Source organism: Chelmon rostratus, chromosome 8, assembly GCF_017976325.1.
Source record: "Chelmon rostratus isolate fCheRos1 chromosome 8, fCheRos1.pri, whole genome shotgun sequence".
Taxonomy (NCBI): Eukaryota; Metazoa; Chordata; class Actinopteri; order Chaetodontiformes; family Chaetodontidae; genus Chelmon; species Chelmon rostratus.
In genome coordinates this window covers 24,467,595-24,489,005 of record NC_055665.1, presented here as the reverse complement: position 1 = coordinate 24,489,005, position 21,411 = coordinate 24,467,595, and the positions used below count along the sequence as shown (strand labels likewise).

General features: G+C 43.7%; 1 protein-coding gene across 1 annotated transcript; it reads right to left on the bottom strand.

Annotated features, from left to right (window-relative positions):
• Positions 1–1,391: 1,391 nt before the first annotated feature.
• Positions 1,392–20,524, bottom strand: mms22l (MMS22-like, DNA repair protein). The gene is made up of 26 exons (XM_041943001.1): positions 20,435–20,524; positions 19,556–19,753; positions 19,137–19,262; positions 18,838–18,890; positions 17,744–17,831; positions 17,427–17,604; positions 17,056–17,149; positions 16,632–16,762; positions 16,187–16,300; positions 15,924–16,100; positions 15,177–15,239; positions 14,948–15,067; positions 14,364–14,599; positions 12,082–12,298; positions 11,661–11,950; positions 7,631–7,812; positions 7,128–7,278; positions 5,323–5,459; positions 4,689–4,831; positions 4,267–4,423; positions 3,965–4,110; positions 3,578–3,789; positions 3,059–3,225; positions 2,365–2,461; positions 2,016–2,183; positions 1,392–1,826 (listed from the first exon to the last, which is right to left on the bottom strand). The coding sequence occupies exons 2-26, from the start codon at positions 19,726–19,728 to the stop codon at positions 1,751–1,753; spliced, it is 3,696 nt and encodes a 1,231-aa protein (XP_041798935.1). The 5' UTR covers positions 19,729–19,753; positions 20,435–20,524; the 3' UTR covers positions 1,392–1,750.
• Positions 20,525–21,411: the final 887 nt, after the last annotated feature.

Sequence of the window (21,411 nt, the reverse complement as noted above, 5' to 3'; positions counted from 1 at the left end):
CATATTTTTGGGAATTGCCTGACTTCCTCAACCTTTCCTTTAAAGTTTTCCAGAATTTCTAACGATCATTTACAAATATTTGAAATATATTTCATTTTGATGCTTTTTAGCGTGGTGACCTTCTCTCTCAACTTGCAGTATCTGTCAAAAAGGGCCCCTGATTTCACCTTGGTGTTGTCCCATTGAAGCGTCAAAGATCTCAACTCGTCATCCAACCATGGTGCACTTCTGCCCTTTCCAGATCTGCTTCTAAGCAGAGTGTGCATCTACACCAACTTCACTAACTTATCCATTAAATGTTTTAAAGCATTTACATCATTTTCTTGACACACCTCAGACCACTGTAAATCTTTAACATCATTCAAAAAAGAGTCATTAAATCCTTCATAAAACAATTCCAGCTCCAGACATTTTACTCTTTCGTGTTAAAGCTATCAAACTGCTGTCACTGCATTCTGCTGCCTGTGAACACAACTCATGTACTGTATGTTAGTGACAAAATGATCAATACAGGATCAAGTATTAACACCACTGATGTTAGTAGAAGTTCTATCGTTCAGTCTTCAGTTTTGCATATTCCATCCAAATAGTTAACGCTAGAACTGGCTGGCCTGGAACAACAGGCTTGCTGTCCAGAAAGTGAATATGTAGCCATATAAGTAGTTGGAATGTGCTCCTGAATATAAAATGAAACACCACCACATTCGTCCCCATCTCTTCTATCCATCAACAGCCGGCTCAGAGTCATCAAAAGTATCGTCCAGGTGCGTTTCAGACATGAATAATGTCTGCAGAGCACATTTTGGTAACCTCATTAACCTTATTCATGAGGCTACATACGTTTAAGTGAACAAGAACTATGGTTCGAAGGCAAAGCTGGAAGCAAAGGTGTAGTTTTGTTATTCGGACACATGAAACTGCAGAGAAAAGGAATGCAGTGCAGCAGAGGGCTGCTCAGATGAAGGGACGCACTGCAGTTTGATGAGGCTGGAAAATGACTAGCAATGACAGAAAATGGGACTTGGTGATTGTGGGAGACAGGAGTGAGACTTCATGTGATTAGGTGCAAACTAAAGCCGGATTGCAAGAGATTGCTGCGACTTGGAAAGGCGAGAGAGAGAATTGGAACAAACAGTACTCCTCTCCTTTACTCTTTTTTTTCTGCGACTGAACTCTTTGGGCTCGCCCACGACTGTCATCAAATCTGTAATTCAGAGTGCCAACCGAGTAGAGACAGATCCAGCACCTGATGGTATGAGCACAAATAGTCTGCGCTCACTTCAGTGCTCACTTTTCTCACTATAGAACTAAAAAGAAAAAATGCAAACAGTTATGAGCACATATTTAATGCCACAATTAATCTCATTAATAATGTATCTGCCAAAGCAGCACTTTCTTTACAACATGTACATTATATACAAACTGGTGGTATTAGGCATTTAGTCCATGATCAGAACATCAGACTCATACATGAAGAACAATGCAAGCTCATATGATGTTTTTATGTTTGCATGCATCCATGCTGTTTTTCCAGCATACCACACCTGTAGTTTTTAACATTATCACAACTGATGACACGCACTAAATCCTCATATTTTTAAGATACCGCTGGAAGGCACCACTGCAATGCCCTGTTCTGATAACCACACGAAGAAATCAAAAAACAAAAAAGAAGGTTGGTTTGACTAACAAGTGGTTCTTGGAGCTGGCGACAGGTCCTGGAGCTGGTCCTTTAAAAAAAAAAAAAGCTTCAGTCCGCTTCCAAACTGGTTATTTCAGCCTGCCCACTCTCCCCAAGGAGGCACAGCAACTTCCTGTATGCACTCCTGTTACACAGAGAGACAGAGCAGTCACATTAGTGGACACATTGTTGAAAAAAACAAAGCATACAGCTACAGAACATTTCCAGTTCAGTACATAACACCTGCTCATTGTCTAGACGACTTAAAAATAGTTTTAATAGGCATGAACGCAGTCTAGATGGCTTCTGGGATGTGATTCATGTGCTTGCTCACCTCAAGGCGATGTTCTTGCCCAGTCCTCTCTTGTGTTCAGTGTTTCTCAGGCTGACAGACAGGTTGGGAATGAGAGCTTGAACCACAGAGGGATCTAAAACAGCCACCGTCTCCAGAACACTGTACACCTGCCTGTCATAGACCCCCTCATTCTCCTCCACAAACGACCTGGGAGCATTGGGATTACACAAGCAGTAAAAACCATGAAGGATAAAATAGGCTCTAATGTAATACAGATAGTTCTAATCTGTGACTACGATGCTTATCAGGCTTTGTGCATCCTGAGAACAACGGCACACAGCGCTAATGTAGGTGCAGATATTTATTGCAAGACATTATTGTCAATTACTGTAAGACAGCGATCATCTGGTCACACGGTTTCTTTGAAGATGCAGCAGCACATCGCTCCACCACAAGCTGTAAGGCATCTGTGCTCGCCTTCCTCACTGCACAGAAAAAAAACAACAGCCTCTCAGTGATTACTATAAACACAAACTTGATTGTCAAAATGTGTTTGTTTCTGTATAATTTTCCTCACAGTGAGAATTGATGAAAAGTCTAAGCTTTAAGGATATGTTTGAAACCATCTTGCTGATAGTAAATACTTTGATTACAGCATTTATTGAGCTGATATCGAAGTGAAGCTGCAACAAATGCAGGCCTGCTCAGATTTTCAAGAACTCAGAAGAACATTCAGCCAGTCAGGACTGGCTGGAGCGTGAGCATCAGGGAATGTAGAGAAAAAACTGTGCTGACACCGCAGCACATCTTCCTTTCCATTCATGAGCAAGGAAGGTGGTGTGGTTTTACTCAGAGAGCTGTGGTTCTGTAGATAACTGAAAGTTCTCTTTGATGGCATTCACTGTGATGCTGACCCCAGATTGCTAGACAAGGATATTCTGAAGACCAATCCAGGCCACATTAGGTGATTCAAGGGATGCCCTCTATATCAAAATTTGGAAGGCAATCACACTCAATGTAGAAAAGCTTCACTTTAGAAACTTTAGATTATCTTGCTGCATTATGCACAAACATGATCTCACCCTGCGGTTCGTTGACCAGCATCACGCAGCGCAGCAGAGAGGGGAGGGGCAGCGTGAGGAGGGCGGGGTCTGAGTCACTGTTTCGTCTCAGAAGCTCCAAGAGGAACATCAGGACTGATGCTAGCCGGGGCGGAGGGGCATGACCTTTAAACTGCAGGAAGCTTTCACTGTAAAATAGGTTCAACTTTCAGTTCTGAAGAAGAATTGCACAGTTTCAGAAATATATTTCTGGATAAACGTAATGGAGGACAAGAAATTGTAACAACAAGAACGTGGTTAGGAAGATTAAAACTGAGTCAAATAAATATGAAATCTAAGATAATTGATTTATGCTCTTCCTGCTTGGCTTGGGAATTTTTCTGCTTCAGTCAACCTCAAACTATGAAACACATTGCACACACTGTTAATCCGCTGGACAGGAGTCATATCCAAACACAATCTGGGTATGAAATTAATGTCAAAGCCAGGTGGCTGGGGGGGCCACGAGAGGCAAAAGACATCCCAGTTCTAGAGACCTACCAGAGCACCTCCAGGATGGTCTTCCTCAGCGCTGCTCCCCGGGTGGTTGGGTTGGCCTCACAGGCGCTCAGAAGCACTGGGTGGTTGGCAATGATGCCCATGGAAGGAGAGACAGGAAGGAAATGGTCCAGATATCTGCGCGTAACAGAGCGGAGCTGCTGCTTCAGGTAGACACCCTGAGACTGAGACATGCTGGAAGCCACTGAGAGACCCTGCAGGAGAATACATGTAAAGTGTCGAAATGGACACGTGACCAAATTACAGACATGAGTGGTGAAAGGGTTTTGATTAGGGTTTCAGGTCTCTTTCATAATACATTTGGACCTACTGTGTGTCCTAATTGTCCACATGTTTGTGATTCAGAGTACGATATATGTTTTCCCTAACCTGTAGATATAGAGGCAGGCTGTCCCTGAGTGCTTTGTCCTGCTGTGTGAGGTTGTGGGGGAGCAGCAGTCCGTCCACAATGCGAAACAGCAGCTGCTGGGCTTTGGATGTGGCCAGCAGGGGGCTCCAATGCTTCACGATGCAACCTGAATCAAATGGAAACGCTCATAAAGTCAGATTCACAGCTGTAATGACTCCTTGGTAATGTCAGTGACACGCACCACACTGTGAAAACAAAGAAAAAAGTTCTCCTGAATGTCTGTCTATTGTGTTTGTCTGAGGTATATGGGCTCTGCACCTACCAACAACCCAATAGGACAGCTGCAGTCCCTCTTGGTTCTTGCTGACCAGAGAGGGTTTAACGTATTTCAGAATGTCACCGATGTAGTCCAGGGCTCTGGTCACCATGGCTGAACGTTCAGACAAAACCTGCAGTCCACTGTACACACCGCCTATAGCCTGACACCATGAAGACATAAAAAAAAAAATTATATGCTATTGCTATGTGATATGCTAAGTACATACAGTGCAGACTTGAGTAAAGGTGTAGGGATGAACTCGACTCAGATATGCTGAGTGCTGTAGGTCTTCAATGCATAAACTACAGAAAAGGGGACAGCTGGCAATGTGTCCCTAAGCATTTCTTTTAACACTTCATCCAAGACTAATTTACTCCAGGTACAGGGATTACTTTTGTCAACGCCATTAACAGACAACAGTGTACCTTGACAAACATCTCCAGGAATGAAGTGGGCTCTAGCTTGGTGGCTGTGGGCTGGAGGCCCCCTCTCTGGAAAAGACTGTCCACCTCAGGAAGCCTCTGCACGAGCCGGGTCAGTTCACACAGCTGATCCTCCACGGCCCGGCCTGGAAGCGATGCACAGGGTATTTCAATGAGAACGAATCCTTTATCTCAAATACAAGACAAATACTGGTAAACGTATACTTTTCATAACAAAATCCTTTAAATTCAGAGAAGTGTCGGGGTCACAAAGCTTTAGGATCTGCATTTGAGGACGGGAACATTCCTAAAATCTGTTGTCAGTGTGAAAAAAATGGGACACAGGATATGTATTGTGATTTTATCTCAACTTGGGTTATGGTTTCAAGGAGTTCATCACCTAAAATGATAAAACCCCCATCTAATGTGTGACACTGGCTTTAAAATACATTTGGGTATACCTGGGAAGTGAGTTCATGTCATTGTCTCACCCCTAGAGCTTATCAAATTCTCCAACCTTCACTGTCTGGGATACACCTCTCTGAATTCGTTATTAATTATTCCAGGAATACATATACATATCTAAGTGGATTTCGCCTTGTGAACAACATCTGTATCACATCGTAGACTCAATTACCTGCCCTGCTGTCAGACCCATCTGGGTTCTTATGAAGGTGCTGCTGTAGAACACAGCGGAACCAGGCCCTCACTGACATGCTTTGTGCCGAACCGGAGACAACAGCAGAATCACTGCTTAGTGAGGACACCAGCTCACTGGAAAAGACAGAGAATCATTTCACACAAATGCAAAGTGTGTACTTCTAAACAATTATTGGATGTGCTGGTCTTTACTACTGATGAAGATGCAAAGAAACATCAAGCACTCAATAGCTGAGTGGCAAGCTCCTCCATATATGCAAACTTAACATTGAAGCTGGTGTTGGTAACGTTGAAGAAACCAGCAAGAGTGAGCTAAATATTGAGAGTATACAATCGAAAAATCCCATCCTCCACCTTTATACCTTCATCTTAAAGCCTGAGGAGTAGTGAGGAGAAGACCAATTCTTTTAATAAATACATAAATAAACAACTCTTTTCAATGTCACAATTATATAAACACAAGCAAAACAGCCTTCAAAAAAGTACTTTTGAGTCTGAACTGCCTACCCGGCCTGGCGCTTGCTGCTCACTGTTGTGTGCTTGGTGCTGCTGAACGACAGTCTGTCGCTGTGCAGCGAGCGCAGAGCATCGCTGTCATCACTAAACGTATCCGACTACTAACATTATAAGAATGAAAGTAAGCAACGAACATGGCTGTTGTTAGTAGTCACAGCTGTCAAACTAGCATGTTAGTATTGGACCATTTTAGCTGCACGTTTAGCTGCTCTTCTTGTGCAATTCTGAGCTCGCTATAGCCTTAGCAACATCTCAGCCTGACCTTGTGGAGGACTGCAGTCATAGACAATGAGTGCAAGGCCAGAGTGGGCGTGGGTAGGCAGGTACTGGACAGAGGTAGACAGGGAGGTCGACCCAAATGAAATGATTGGACGGGCTTATTACAGGCCACAGATACAGAATTTTTGTCTCTTTTTTGTCAGAGCATTTGATGTATTGATTGCTGTTGGATGTAAAGAGAATTTCTACAAAAATAACAAAAAAATGCTTCTAAAGTACATTAGCAACCCTAGCTTTAGTGTCAGTGTTAAAACTCACATTTTATGCCTCATTAGAGAATGTTTATACCAAGTCAGAGTAAAAAAAAATCTTAAAAAAAATTCTTTAATTAATACGTTAACATTAAAATCCTCTTGTCTCTTAACACAAAAATGGGTTTGCCATCAGATTTCTTCTGTGACATACACTTTTTAATGATGAATCTAGCAGGACAGAGGGAGGTGAACATTTCTGACTAAGGTGCAGTAATTTAATACAATTTTCACTTGAATGAATTCACTACTTCATTTTATAAATTACAAATTGCTAACAGCTCAGACAGCAGTGAATGAGGCTTGGCAGGCACTAAACAATAAACACAAGGAGTGTCCTTGTTCAGGCTTCATATTCAGGTGTAGTACCTTAATATCACTGTCTGAAGAGGACCTTTGAGGGTGAAATAGTCACGTTGTTTTAGACCCTCGAGTGTAACTCTGAAGGTGTGCTACATTTTGTATTCTGTTTTCCTCATTAAACCTATTTTGATAATACCAAGGACACTCTCTGTCTAATTTATTAATTAGATACCACCAAACATACCTACAGGACGTGCTGAAAAACAAGTTTGTCAAGTGGTGTCCACCATGATGAAGCTTGATAGCTGACAGGTACAGTGTATTTAATCCTCGTCCTGGCTGACCTGATGTCTTCCCATTAGGAGCGATGTGATAAATATGCTTTGTGATTGAGACGTAAGGATGAGGGATAGACCTTAATGGCTAACTGTACCTGTTTTGGAGAAGATGCGGAAGGTAGCGAGTCACCAGAAGTGGGTGAACCATGTCGTCCCAGCCAAAGCATTGCATGATGGACTGGACTGGGTTGGGCTGAAGGTCCTGGGGGGCAGAGCCGGGCAGATCAAAGGCCAACAGGGTGAAGCCTGAGGAAGACAAAATAACATTTTTGTTTGAATTACAAGGAAGCTGATACATGCCTGTGCAGTGTAATAGTATAAGCATGTGTCCTATTTTTCTACATTTTTTAAAACCATGTCCTCTGAATCTTTATATCCCAAATTGTCCTCCTCCCTAACTATCAATGTTCTTCTCTCTGCCAAAACTGCCATTCATGTAAAATTGGAATTAACTCAACATGATCAACACTGGCCATCGCAAATCCATTTCTGTTGAACTCTTGTCCAAAACCCATCCTGCTCCTGCCCCATCCTGTCCTCCTCCAGCCCGTTCTTCCCTCCATTCAGTATCTTTTTCCTCCCAGTGGGTATTACTGACCTGCAGCAGCATCTGCCAGCTGTGCTGGAGGGGTCTGAGAGAGGCGTAGGCTTCGCAGGAAGGGGAAGAAGTGTGCCCAGAGCGCTGCTGCTACCGCTAGGTGGCGCTCTTTCACCACACTGGTGCTAGAAGGAGCCCGAGACAAGGTGGGTGCTGACTGGACACTGCGCTGATGGGCCCGTCTGAAAGGACACAGACACACACACACAAAGAAAGCAGATAAACAAATCTATCCGATGAAAAATCCAAACATAACACTCCCTCTTGTGTACAACACCCACACCCTCCAACTCCGCCCTCTACTTTCTCAAATCCTTTTGCTCCCCCGTTTCTGTCTTTCACTCCTTCTTTATGTGTTTTTCCTCCCTTCTCTCCTGGGGGATTACTGGGTGCGACGGTGCGCTGCAGTGTGGAGCAGAGCAGGGTGGAGGTAGAGGTGGGGAAGGAGAGGAGGATATTATAGGCATAGAGTGGAGCCTAATGCTGATCCCCTGTACACAGACTATACTTTGGCTCTTCTGGCTCATCCCTGGCCCTGGCCCCAGCCGCTACAGCAGCCCCACAGTGGTTGGCATTAGCCCAGATAAGCAGCTGAAGGAGCTGTAATCTCATTTAGACTGGAGATGATCCTCCTGTCCCCCTCGTTCGCATGGATGGGGGTGTGGGGAAGCTGGGCCGAGGTGTGCTGGGGAAGGAGGAAAGGAACCAAACCCCCCCTGCCCCCAATCCCATTCTCAACCATGCACTCTAGTCTGCTACTATGGCACACATATACATGCACACACCTCAGCAGTGCCTTCCCTTCCAGCAAGGTTGCATCTAATCCAGAGAGAGCTGAGACAATCGATTAGAGTCTGAATTCATTAGCCTCGTTACTACTGTGGAATGGGCCTTTCACACCCATCAACCCTCATTGTACAAAACATCGTCTGAGACCCCACTTAATCCTCCTCACTGCGGTTTCTTACAATGTGTACACACAAACACACACACACTCAACGCCAACGCACCATTATGGACCCCGTTTAACCATTCCTCCAGCTGCATCTAACATACAGATGCAGAAAAAAAAATATAGCATCCGAATAATGACAGAGACACATCAAACACACACCAAGGCACAAGCCGAACTTGAACCACTCTGTGTTTACTATTGTCCATGCATTTCTATCAAAATGTATAGGTGTGACTGTTTCCAAATTTCTCATAAGTAACCTAACAGTAATTGTCCTTGACTTTGAAAAGAGTGGCTCAATATCCGGTAAAAGGTCTTAATGCTCACAAAGGAAAACGCTTCACAGGGAGGCTTGTATTTTTTCAAGCCAATGAGACAGGGATTAATTGTTTGTACCGAAAACGGATCCAGCATGGTGTGCCAATGCCAGCTCACCTCATCAACCAGCGACACCTCTACCCCTCCCACAGCAGAGGGTCATGGGAAGGAATAAAACCGAGGAATTATGCCTGGGACTGGCTTCTTGCCTCAGCACCATGGCGATGGCTATCAAGAGTGAATGTTCGGACCCTCCACTGCCGCAGCCATTGGCAGTATAATTCTCTTAATGTGTGCAGATTCCACACGGCTCTCTGTAGACATAATGATGCACAGGCTAAATTTGCCAGGCTACATAATTGCCCATTAATTGTGTCACAGAAAAGGCATTAATCAAAAAGAGATACAGAGAATTGCCAGGCTGAAGAATTATGTTTAATTTGGCGGGACGGATTTGAAAGAGAGAGCATGGTACTTTTTTATTTGGTTAAATGGGTCAGTGTGGTCCAAGCCATAACACAGAGGGCCTCTGGGAGTTCTCTTCTCTCTCTCCTTGGCCATTAATGTGCAAATTTGTGCCCTCCAACCCCGAGACCTGAGATGGGAAGTTTGGGAATTAGCAAAGCTAACGAGATATCATGTTATGGGAGCTCGGCCCTGAAATGAGAGAGGAGCACACGTAGGTTAGTGTTTCACTTTTGGTGTGTGGGCAGGTGTACGTTAGTGCGTGTGTGTACGTGTGTGTGTGTGTGTGTGTGTGTAGGGTGGAGAAGAGCAGAACATAGACACTGGAGAATTAAAGCAATCACACACCTACATGAATCAGTGTGGAGGGCTCGCCAACACTTAACTTTACAATGTCCTTATTCTAGTATTTCAGCTCATTTATTAACCTTTTGTAAGCAGTGTAGGTATAAAGTGGCAGTAATACTTTCAGTGCTTTGTAAAACTCCAACAGATGAACACTGTATATTTCTAGGGATGTACAAATTACATCAGAAATCACATTCGTATTGAGAAATGGGTGAATTAGTTGGGCTAACTGGATGTACCTGCAGCACTGAGTAAAATGTCAGTACTACACTGAATGCCAGCTCAGATTTGTCTAATCAGTACTCTACCACAGTCTCTGATTTAAAGCTGTTCAAATCAACAGTTTCTTATTAACGATGGATGAAATGACTGTATGTATAATTTGGGAGTTGTTGCTCGTAGTGTTGAACCCACAGATAATTATCACCCAACTCTACAGTTTCCTTTGGTTCGATAGAGCGTTTTGGCATCTTTCTGCTCATCGTATTGGCTTTCCAATCAACAACTTCACTGTTGTGATTCACTCTCCCCGCTCTCAACAGCTGCCACTCTAAGCAAAATAGCTCTGAGAAATCCACTGTGTGCAACCTGGCTAGCACCAAATAATAACGTTACAACCAATAAAACATTAGTGACCAGATGGTGAACATTGAAGAGCATTTGGCAGCCAAATATTTCCCTCAGCAGTTGGTGAAGACCAGAATGGAGGTGAATTTTCAGTTTGCATTGACCAGGTAACCAGACGCATGACCAAATATGCGTTTTGTAACGTTGTGTTCACACCTTCTTACGCATCCCAAAAGAGGCCAACAGAAATAAATCGATGCTGGTTTATAATAAAATTGGCACAGTTAGACAGGATTGTATTTTAAAAAAATGTTTAGTTTTGGCTTTTGGCTTTTGTTAAATAAAAATCAGAGTTTTGTAGAAAAACTGGTATTGTTTTGTTTAGAAAGAAGAAAGAAAATCGCTACAGAAACTCAGGTACTATATCAGCACCAGTATCAAACATGTCTAAATGATGTCCCAGGTACTCTTTACTTTCATGAAGGCAGCTAAAGCACTTGGTTTCTATTGCAAAAGTATGTTCACACTGCAAATATGACTACACTTAGATGAGATTTCAGTCACATTTTGAAGATATCAGTGTAACTGAGGATTCAAACAGTTTAAAAGTACTTATTTTGGGTGATTTTGCCCATATGATTTGAACTATTTGCTATAAGGCTTATGGGAAAGAAAAGGATTTTTACAAAGGTGACCTTCAGCTCTTTAACTCAGAATATACAGGAGAAGATCACACATAATTTCTCACAGACCTTCCAGTCTCACCTGAGTTGTATCTGCTGTTGCTTCTGTTCCCGCCTCTACCTCCCCACATAAACAGACACTGTTTCAGCTGTGGCTCTCTGACCTTCAGCTGGGGTCGATCTGTAATGAACACCCGTGTCCTGCAGCTGAACCCGTCCTGACGCCCTACTGACCATAGTCTCTCAACATGCCCGCAGCACTGCTGCCGTCCCCATGACGACAGGAGGGTCCACGGAGGGTCCCTTGGGCCCGTAACTCTACTCAGAGCTCCAACAGCACCTGGTGAGGGTGACCTGGGGGCCACTAGGTCTACTGAGACTAACAGGGGCCTCAATGCAACACAGGGTCTTTACAGACACTCATTCCTGCTGACAGCACAAGCTGCCTATTGTCAGTAAGACACGTGAGTGGACTCTGGGCTGGGTTGGGAAGAGCAGAGGAGATCACTCCCCTCTGCTGTAGCCACTTATCTGATTTTAATAAAAGCTTAGCTGGCCTTGGCCAGAAAACATTTGTCTGAATGTGTCTAGTATCTGTGAGGGAGCAGCTATCAGTGAAAGGAAAGAATGAGAGAAACTGAGAAAAAGTAAGCGATACCTGGGAGTTGGTGAGTATTTGTGCCAGCTGTCTCACCTGAGCTGGGCGAGGACAATCTGCAGAAAGCCCAGGACAGAATTCAGCTCTGATAGGCGGCAAGCAGGCAACAACCAATCAAACCCTTCGTTGAGCAGCTTTTCCTCCGATAGGCTGAGACTGGTGCTGGTCTCGAACACCTCAGCCACACCTTCCAGATATGAGCCGAGGGGCCCCCAGAGGGCAAGTTTGCGAGAGACCTCTGTGGTCTTATTGTAGAACTCTTTGGCTGTGTCATTAAAGGAGGAGGCCAGCCAGCTAGCCTGTGCACCAACATCCAGACCCCTCTCCTGGAAAAAAAATATCAGACGATGTCAAACAATCCTGAACTGGTGGAATTTGTACCTTGATAAAAGCCTTTCTTGTATTCCCTGCTTGCAACAATAAGCTTCCAGATTACAATTCTCATGAACAAACATACCTGGAACAACAACAGCAGTGACAGTTGTCCCCTCCAGACCAGGGTGCGGTGGCCAGGGGGGCAGTTAGTGGGAAGGTAGCCAAGCAGCTCACAGGCTCTGCTGGCCACATCCTCCAGCTCTACCTGCCGGGCCACCACTAGAAACAGCAGCAAGAAGTTCATGAGGCCTGCCTCTGACAGCTCCTGCATCTTCTTTGAGGAGAACTTGGAATAAATCCTGGAGACAGAAGAGAACAATAGAGGCAGGAAGAGACTAAGTTCCTTTTGTTTTTACATGTGGCACATTGGTCAGCTGTAGGAAAAAGTGAGTCAGAGACAGGTTCATTATCAAGATTACAATGTCTGCTGATGACAAAATCACTTAATCTGAGGCAAGAACATGGTTAAATTGTTGTTTTTTTCTTCAGAGGTGATTTGCTGTTCTGAAACCCCTGACTTTAAATGCTGACTAACTGAACTTTCCACCCCCACCGTGCAGCACACCACCTGCCTCCATCACCCTCTCAGCTCCAGGGGAGAGGCTGGGCTGCCCAGCCTATGTGTGTGTATGTGTGTGTGGGTGAGAGAGAGAGAAAGAAAAAGCAAGAGAGGGAGTAAGCAGGATCTAACAGCGTGCCGGGTGGTTCTCTCACCCAGCACGATGTTAGATCCTGCGGGCACTGTGGAGAAATGCCTTTAAAGATCATGTTAAATGTCAGAGACACTCAGACACACAGCAGTAGGCGCTTGGTCCCTCTCTCTACAGCCAAACCAATTTACTGCAACACCAGAGAGAGATCAATAAAACTGCACACTCACATGCATTGCCACACATCCAGCTTGCTGTTTGCTCGCCCGGCAGGAAAACACAGAAGGCTGGAGCTGCTGTTTGGGTCAAAACACAAACAGCGAGCATCCCAAGACAAACTCGGTGTAAGAAGTATGACTGATATAAAGGAGTGGAGAAAACGAGAGGGGAACTGAGAAAGACCAGGTTAACACTGAAATCAGCTTAGTTACACCCACAGAGGACTATAAAAAGAGAAGGTGGCCAAGCATGCAGTCAGAGTGTGAGGGGAGGGAGATTTAAATAGATGAATGGGTAATATGTAACAGGGATATAAGCAGCACGCTGGGAGGCAGCAGTGGGGATTTCTGTGTTCTCCCAACCTGCCTGTCTGTTTGTTTATTCCGGACAGCTTTTTTTTCCGGAGGCGAGCAGATGCTCCTAACTCCCGGCGTTGGAGATCAACATGCTCGTCGCGGGTGTCCCGCAGAGCCCAGCCAGGAGTAGGAACGCTGCCGAAACGTTGTAGTGATACAGTCGGCACGCCTCACGCCTCCTGAGGGGAGGAGGTAGTAGTGAGGGTGGTGGGGGGGGACCTGGACCTGTCCCAGCCCAGTCTGGCTGTTGCCAGACTTCCTACCACCCACAGCTCCCCACTCCCCACCACCCAAGCTCCCCTCTCTATCCGTGTTGGAAACCAACACAGCTTCGTTAAGGCGAATTAACCGCCACGCTCGTTAGCTAATTAGCCCCCATGTCTGCAGTGCTACTGAGCACATTCCAGACAGAGGGAAGTCATTAGGCGGATTTATCTACGGCTGCCTCTCTCTGGCGCCCAGCCGGCCTGGGATATAGGATGGTCCATCGCTCGGTTCTGATGTGCACATGGGCTTGTTATCTTACCTCTCTCCTTTCTTATTTTCCTTCACAAAGGCACACTCTCCCACCATCCAATGGCCTCACACACTCTGAAACCATGTCACTGCTCTGGGGAGCAGGTGCAGTGTGTGTGTGTGTGTGTGTGTGTGTGTGTGTGTATCAGTAGGAGGCTCCTTGGCTCTGGTCTGTGCTGAAGAGCAGGTGGTTGACTCCTGAGACACCTGCTCCACTGGGGGGCCTGAGTAAATATCAAAGATGCACAGGGAGGCTGTGGTGCACCTGGCATGCACACAAACAAGACGGAAATGCATGCTAGTGTGCAAACACACATGTTGTTTGTGTATTCATGCAAGTATGCACCTACATACACACACAGACAAATCCAAACAGCACACTAAACACATCGCACATTAGGAGATCAAGGGGAAAAGAGAATCCTACAAAGCCTAGTCCTGATTAGTAATCATTTCTCACAGCTTTTACTCCATGTTTTCCCTTTTATCTTCTTTTCCTCCAAAAAACTATATATAATATTTTGTTGAGTCAACTGCCTGGCCACGAGACCTACTTTTCATGGTGGATATGAATGTGAAGGAGTGACAACTGCAAAGCCTCCCAGCCTTCTATCCAGCCTTACCTTCCTTTGATCTGTCTCTGTGGGACTCCACCAGCCCTGTCCTGGGCGAGGCACAGGGCCAGCACTCGAAGGAAGATGTGGAAGGAGTTGGCTGAGCGGTAGAGCTGGGTGTGTCCTGGAGAGCGGAGGTGAGAGGGGGAGCAGCAGCTGCGGGCCTGCTCCAAAAGAGCCAGGGGCGTCTTGTACAAAGTGCCCACGCCAGCCATCCCGAGCCAGGGCACAGTGAATGAAGCACTCTGGGGTGGAAGGACAAAAGGTAATGCGACTGTACAGGTCTTGATAAAATGATTGCATGATTTGTTTTTATTGTTGCCGATTAGAACAAAATTCTTAAAAACAAAGACCAAGAACTACGCAGAATTATATGCATGTTTCAATACAAAGCAACAACTATCTAAAATATCACAGATAAGCAACAACTGTTTAGACTATCATAATGACAACAACAAAACAAAAGTTGAACATTCAAGACAAAGAAATGCAAACATATTACATATCTAAAAAAGTGATGGTGGTCTGATTGTAGTAGATATCAGTCACCACAGAATTTCATCTCTTTGTTTTCTCTGAACGTTTGTCCTCACCAGATTCTTGCTGTAGTAGTCCCAGAGGGTGGAGACAGCACTGGTGCTTGGTTCCCACAGCAGACAGAGACTGAAACAGCAGTGGACATGCATCCTGACCTGCTCCTCTGCTAGACCTCCCTGTTATTATACACACACCACACACACACACACACACACACAAGCTGTTTAATTTACCACCAAAAATAATCTATTGTATATATAACTAGAAACTAGAAGCAGTGCCGACCTTGGGGTTACAGGTTAACTTGAGCAGCTCTTCCACAAAAGTCCAATTATCCCCCAGATGTTTCTGTGAGCACAGATAAAAAAAGGATGATACATTCAAAAACAAAATTGATGGCCGTAATTCATTTTTTAATCATACTGTAAATATGGGAATAACTGGTGAAAAGTCAGTGTGTCACCTGCGTTCATATTTAAGACTCAAGTGGAAAAGTCCTGTTGTCAGAGGACCTGCTCTAGATGATGCAGAGACTGCCACCATCAGACAGCCATGTAAGGTTTCTCTTTTCACTAACATGTCTAGTTTTGGCACCATTTTTTCATTATTACTTTGTCAAGACAAATTAATTCTCAAGACTTATTTTAGAACTGCAGAAGTATCTTGGATGAGAGGCGAAATGTCTTCAAATATGCAACTTCTGTGAAGAATTTCTGTCTTTACATTGCACTACCTGGATGCATGATATGCACCAATGTACATTTTTAGTAAAACAAAATTGAAAATAAGTTAATATTGTCAAAACTAAGCATCTCTCAGACTTTTAAGCTATTTCAGCCTAGACAAGAAAAGTGAGATTGCATATATCAAATTCAGTTAAATTAAAAACCACTGAAAAAAAATTCCCAGACGTATCAGTCAGAGATACATCTCTTAGTATTTCCCCGTGGTAACACTGTGAAAGACTTTTATTTTTATGCCCCGGTTATTTTGCAGCGCAACATCACAACATTATGAGTCTCAGTCTCTTACCTCGTTCTGGAGTGTGCCATTACGACAGTACTGGCCTAACATTGCTATGTGAGTGACCAGCCACCATGTGACTCCCAGAGGATCCTTACAGTGCGCGGGGAGGCCAATGAACTGCTCTGCTGCTGGCTTCCCTGAAACCAGAGGCCTCAACAACGAGTTCATGTAGCTCCAGAAAGACTATAGGGAAGCACATGTTGATCAAGTTAGTACAGACAGAGTCATACTTCAATGTGTGACAATGAACATATGTGTATTTATGTTACCTGTGTGTGCAACACTTTATTCCTGTATTCAAGAAGGTGCACGAGCAGGACCCACAGCTCTTTGGTGCAAGAGCAAAGGTAGTGATGGCTGCTCAGTGCCTCTGTAGGCCTCACCTAGAAATCAACATGATCCATTTAAAATAGTAAGCCCCAAACTGCAGCTCTATTCTTACTTTCTAAATTTTTGTAACACTACAATTATTGTCATTATCATCTAGAACTGATGCTGTTTGAGAGTGTTTTCCATCCTAAAAGGATAACATTCTGGGAACATTTTGTGGGCATGTCAGAAGACAAATTTATTTTGGGCAGTTTCAGTCCAGTACTAAATGTGGTAATAAACATATTCAATACCAGGATTACAACTTTTTCCAGCTAAAAAGAACAACAACCTAGAAATAACACTGATACATCCCAATGTAATGTGTTGTGGCCAGCCGCCCACCTTGCTGTATTTGCCTATGGCCAGACCAGTGAGGTCACACAGCAGACAGCACAGGTGCTCTTCAAACAGACTGGTATCCGTCAGGTTCTCTCCCGTAAGGTTCACAAACTGGTGGGCGTACACCACCTGGCCTGGAGAGAAGAACAGGTGAAATTACACAAAACCTGTTTCCATGATAATGACTCACTCTGAGCTGCAAGTCAGAGGATTATTGTCTGCACTGCTAGTTCTTAGATGTCACATACCAGTAAATACAATCCTTTTAACTGTCTTGTCAGAACAGAAAATATGTTGTCTCTGCAGCAGCAACAATTCCACACTTTCATGTTATTATGTGATTTTCCTCTCATAATTTCAGTACATTTCAGTATCTTAAGTTTTGATTTCCTGTCTAAGCATTATGTTGCTATGATCGGACGCGGACCTTGCATCTTGTGACCAAGGAGATGAAGGATCTCCAAGACTGACCAGTGGATGTCAAGATGAAGGTGTAACAAATGCCAAGAGGGAGGAAAAATCTGTGGGAGGAATACAGAGCACCAAGTTCAATGTCAATAGTAGAAAAATCAAATGATGTTTTCTCGACTTATAACAAAGAGGTTCTGGGTGATGGCAACTCTTAGTTAAGGCTGTGAAAAAAACTGAGGTCAAAGAAGTCATTCCTCATGACAGTTTATATTATTTCCTTTGCTCTCTAAAGGTTAATTACATTTATGCCATCCACACTTTTGTTGTGGCTGTTTCAAAGGCCAATCTCTGTTACAACAGCAGCTGATGCCTATTTATCACACACACCTTTCCCTGGTTAGATATAGTGAAGGCAGCCTGAATGTTGGCAGGCAGGTCTTTAAGCCGTCCTATGAGAAGAGTGATGCCAAACAGCTCCTCCAGAAGAGCAGAGGGGAGCTGATTCTCCAGCTCCTCATAGGGGTGTAAGTGACTTCCATCAAGGGAGCCTGAAGGTTCCAGGTACCTGAACAGATACAAAGGACATGCATGTCAAAATAAACACCTAAATGCTGTAAACGTCGATGAACACATGAAATTAAAACATATAGATAAAAACCTTTAAATCAGTAGTACCACTGCTGACAGTAAATATGCTGAATTACCTGTGCAAGAAGACTTTGACATACTGGAGGAATGAAACACACTGCTGTCTGAGGTCCTCTGCTTCATAGTGGAGGTTGCCTGCTTGACCTATAACACATGAGGGATGTTGTGGGCAGTATTCCTGAATCTTATGTAAAGCATGCCCACTGTATCAGATATCAGACATGAGTCAGACACTAGAATTGAGCTGAACAGTGCCTTTATGCTAAATTCATTTATTGGTACAGTTTATTAATTTTTGTACTCACTTCAGCATCGCACACTCACATTTACATCTTTATTATTCATCCCAGCTCTTCTGGACACATTTTTTTTTGGTCAACTGGATACACAAATACAATACACGTAGAAACCAAACTCAAATTTGAAAATGTTTTGCATTATTTGGGCTACATACGCTCCATATGTTAAAATGTTCTATAGTTTTATAGTTAATTTGTTTTATAGGCAAGCAAAATTGGTGGAATGCTACCACTTTAAGCTTGACATGTACTTCTTGATCAAATCTAAAATCTTAATACAGACTTAAGTACAGCTTACAATTCAACTTATTTGAATTTCTGTCAGTATTTGCTCTGTATTCGCTTTCAACTGCTTTCATCTCACTTCAGCAGACAGTTGCCACTGAGGGAGTAGCCCTGGCCACAGAGGGCACGTCCCCCAAGTGGTGGGCTTAACCAGGTCCTGGAGTACCACTGCCCTGCATGTTTTAGCGTTTCCCTGCTCCAGCACACCTGATTCAAATGAATGGCTCGTTATCAGGCCTCAGCAGAGTCCAGTAACAAGCTGAGCATTTGAATCAGGTGTGTTGGAGCACGGAAACGCTAAAACATGCAGGGCAGTGGTTCTCCAGGACCAGGGCTGGGAAACACTGGCTTAACCTATGCTATATCTTGCTGCTGTTTCCTCAGTTTATCATACTAATCACCTTATATAAATGTACTGTATGTTACAAGTGTGTGGTCTTTAGTCTGATTTTTTTTAATGTAAATGGATGTTAAAATCCACTCTCTGCATTGGATTTCTTCAAATATTGACTGAAAAACTAAGACTGCTTATTATCTGGACTGTGGATTACATGTTGCAATCTTACCAAAGTCATGTGAGCCAGACTGCACCAAAGTCTCGAGCCTGTAAATCTTTTGTCTGAAATATAACAAAGACCAAATGAGACCAGTGACATGTATATAAATAAACCATGGTGGACAGGGTTTCAAAACTAATTAGTTCTAAAGTAAAGAAAAATCAGTCTAAAAAAAAAATTCAATTTCTAGGCTTTTGCTGTCATGGAAAAGGACCTTCAGATTAGGGTGATCGTAGCAACATTGAGATTAAAACTGTGTTTATTTTATAAGCACACTTAACTGAGATCTGTTTAACATCTTGGTTTACCTGAACAGACCAAAGAGTAGCTTTGTAGATTCCACCAGCGCTGTCTCTGTAACCCAGGGGAAGCCAAAGATCTCCACAGTGTCTGTCTCATACTCTGCAGGGGCCGGGTCAAGACACAGCAGCAGCCTGTAGGTATAATCAGTTAAGGCTTTATTTACTAAGGTTATTCTGCCACTGACACACCCCATTACAATGGAGGTGACTGGGATTATAGTTGCTGAAAGCATCCAAAACTGACCTTTGAAAAAAATCAACAGCAATGTGTGTCTCCAGAAAAATGACCCAGTTATACACAGATGTTGCTGTCAACAGTTTTCATTGGCACCATTTCTCTGGGACAAAATACGTAGGGTGAAAACAGTTGACCTCCAAGTGGGAAAATGTTTTTTGTGATAAAGGTGAACTGACGGTGACTGTACCGTTTCAGGGAGCCACCAGCAGTGTATCCCTCTGTGTAGAGTGCTCCAGTGGGGTCCTCCTTCGTTTCAGAGCAGCAGAAGCATGGTGGTCGGGCTGCAATCAGCTCACACAGGCTGCCCGCTGCGAAGGGAGAGACTGGTGGGGTGAGGGATTGGCTGAAGTCATCTGCCATGCTGCCAGTGCAGAATCACTATCACCTTTAATCACAAAAACATGTTGAAACGTTACAAGATTGTTAGGCAAAACAACATGGTGCAGTAGATGTTGTAGACGAAAGTAGCAGGCATTCACACACTGTGCAATATGAAAGCAGATTAAATATAAGAAGACATTAAATTATATTTAAAGCAATATGCAGCATTAAATATAACTTAGCTATCTATATAAACGTATGTATCTTAAGGTACTGCTACAAGCTGTAGAACATTACGATAAAATGCACATAACAACGTTGCACGACAGAAGTTTGTAACCTTAAGCATTATGTTAGTCCAACAGCGGTGATGTTTCACTTGCACAAACAAATGCTAACCTTCAAAATCTGGCAACTGATGTTTCCTTGCTTCCAAACTAACGTTATGTCCACATAGATAACATAGCAAGATACTTCACAATACAGCTTACGTGTGTAACATCATCAGCAGTAATAAAAGGTTGACGTTAGTTCCCTCTACAGTGTGTTTGTTTGCCGGTAAACAAAGCGACATCATCATTATGCTCGTGTTAACTAACGTTACCTCTCCAGTAGCTAGCTAGAATCTACTTTATGTTACATGCACAGTTAGCGTTAGTAAACTGCAAATAGCAGGATTTCTAACAGGGAAACGAAACACAGCAGCGCCTCCAGAAACAAAGATGTTATTGAAACACCGACAAACCTTAAATGATATTCCCGCTTCTTATACAGTGTGATTTTCTATCAATTTAAAGCCAAGTATGAAGATTGCACTGCTGTCATTACTCCGTTGTTTGGGGCTTCAGTCAATCCCGCGCGTCCGCGATACGCATGCGCACCACTGCTTCTCGCCCCATGATTGGTCCGAAGTTTCATGATGGGCGTGGTCTTATCATAACGCTTGAGAGACGACAAGAGGTTTCCCTGCAGCGTGTTTCCTTCGTCGCGTTGTTTCTCCTCCGTGTGTTGCTGTCGTCTTTACTTTTGTCCAGTAGTCTTGCCCTTCTTTCAACGTCTTTATTTCTCGACAGGTTTGTAAAAGAGCAAATTGCGTGTCTTCTATACACCAGTGACAGCTCTGAGCTCTGTTTGTAACCTCACGAGACTTAAAGTAACCGAATTTATTTAAAATGTCTATGTGCTCTAATTTGGAGTTCTAGTCGCAGTTTAATTTACACCAAAGCTATCACTAATAGTCCTCAGAAGAAACGCACTCGACGTATACTGCTCAATGTGTCGAAAATGTCTAAATTATTACCACTAAAACATCCTTTAGCTTATATTTCCGTTGCTAATAAAAAGGCCTTTATGCACCGAACCAGAGCACCTGCTCCATGCTATCACTTTTCTAACAGGCTAGGTTATGTCAAAGGTGACTTCTTGTCCCCAGTCTCACTGCAGGGGTCCCGCCCAAATTAATACAAAACTAATGCAGCAGTTTAAGTGGAATTTTATCCACGCTAACCCTAATTTCCATATGCAGATCTGTCTCCCAACAGTCCCTCTCGCCATCACACCATTTCTTGCATTCTAATGCATTCTCACATCTTTACAAAATCCCCCCTTCCGCCACACGCCGTGGATGTGCTCGTTTTGTCGACAGTTATTTCTGCACGTTTGACGTGTCAAGTGAGGAGATGCACGATAGACGCGGTGTTTTGCATGCTCTACTTTGCACGT

What these genes read in the sequence shown, in the direction of transcription:
- mms22l (XM_041943001.1), bottom strand. Translation starts at nt 19,728, where the DNA reads ATGGCAGATGACTTCAGCCAATCCCTCACCCCACCAGTCTCTCCCTTC. An exon ending in CCATAGGCAAATACAGCAAG is followed by an intron (nt 16,301 to 16,631) that starts GTGGGCGGCTGG and finishes GTTGATTTCTAG; the next exon opens with GTGAGGCCTACAGAGGCACT. An exon ending in GGCAAGAACATCGCCTTGAG is followed by an intron (nt 1,827 to 2,015) that starts GTGAGCAAGCAC and finishes TCTGTGTAACAG; the next exon opens with GAGTGCATACAGGAAGTTGC.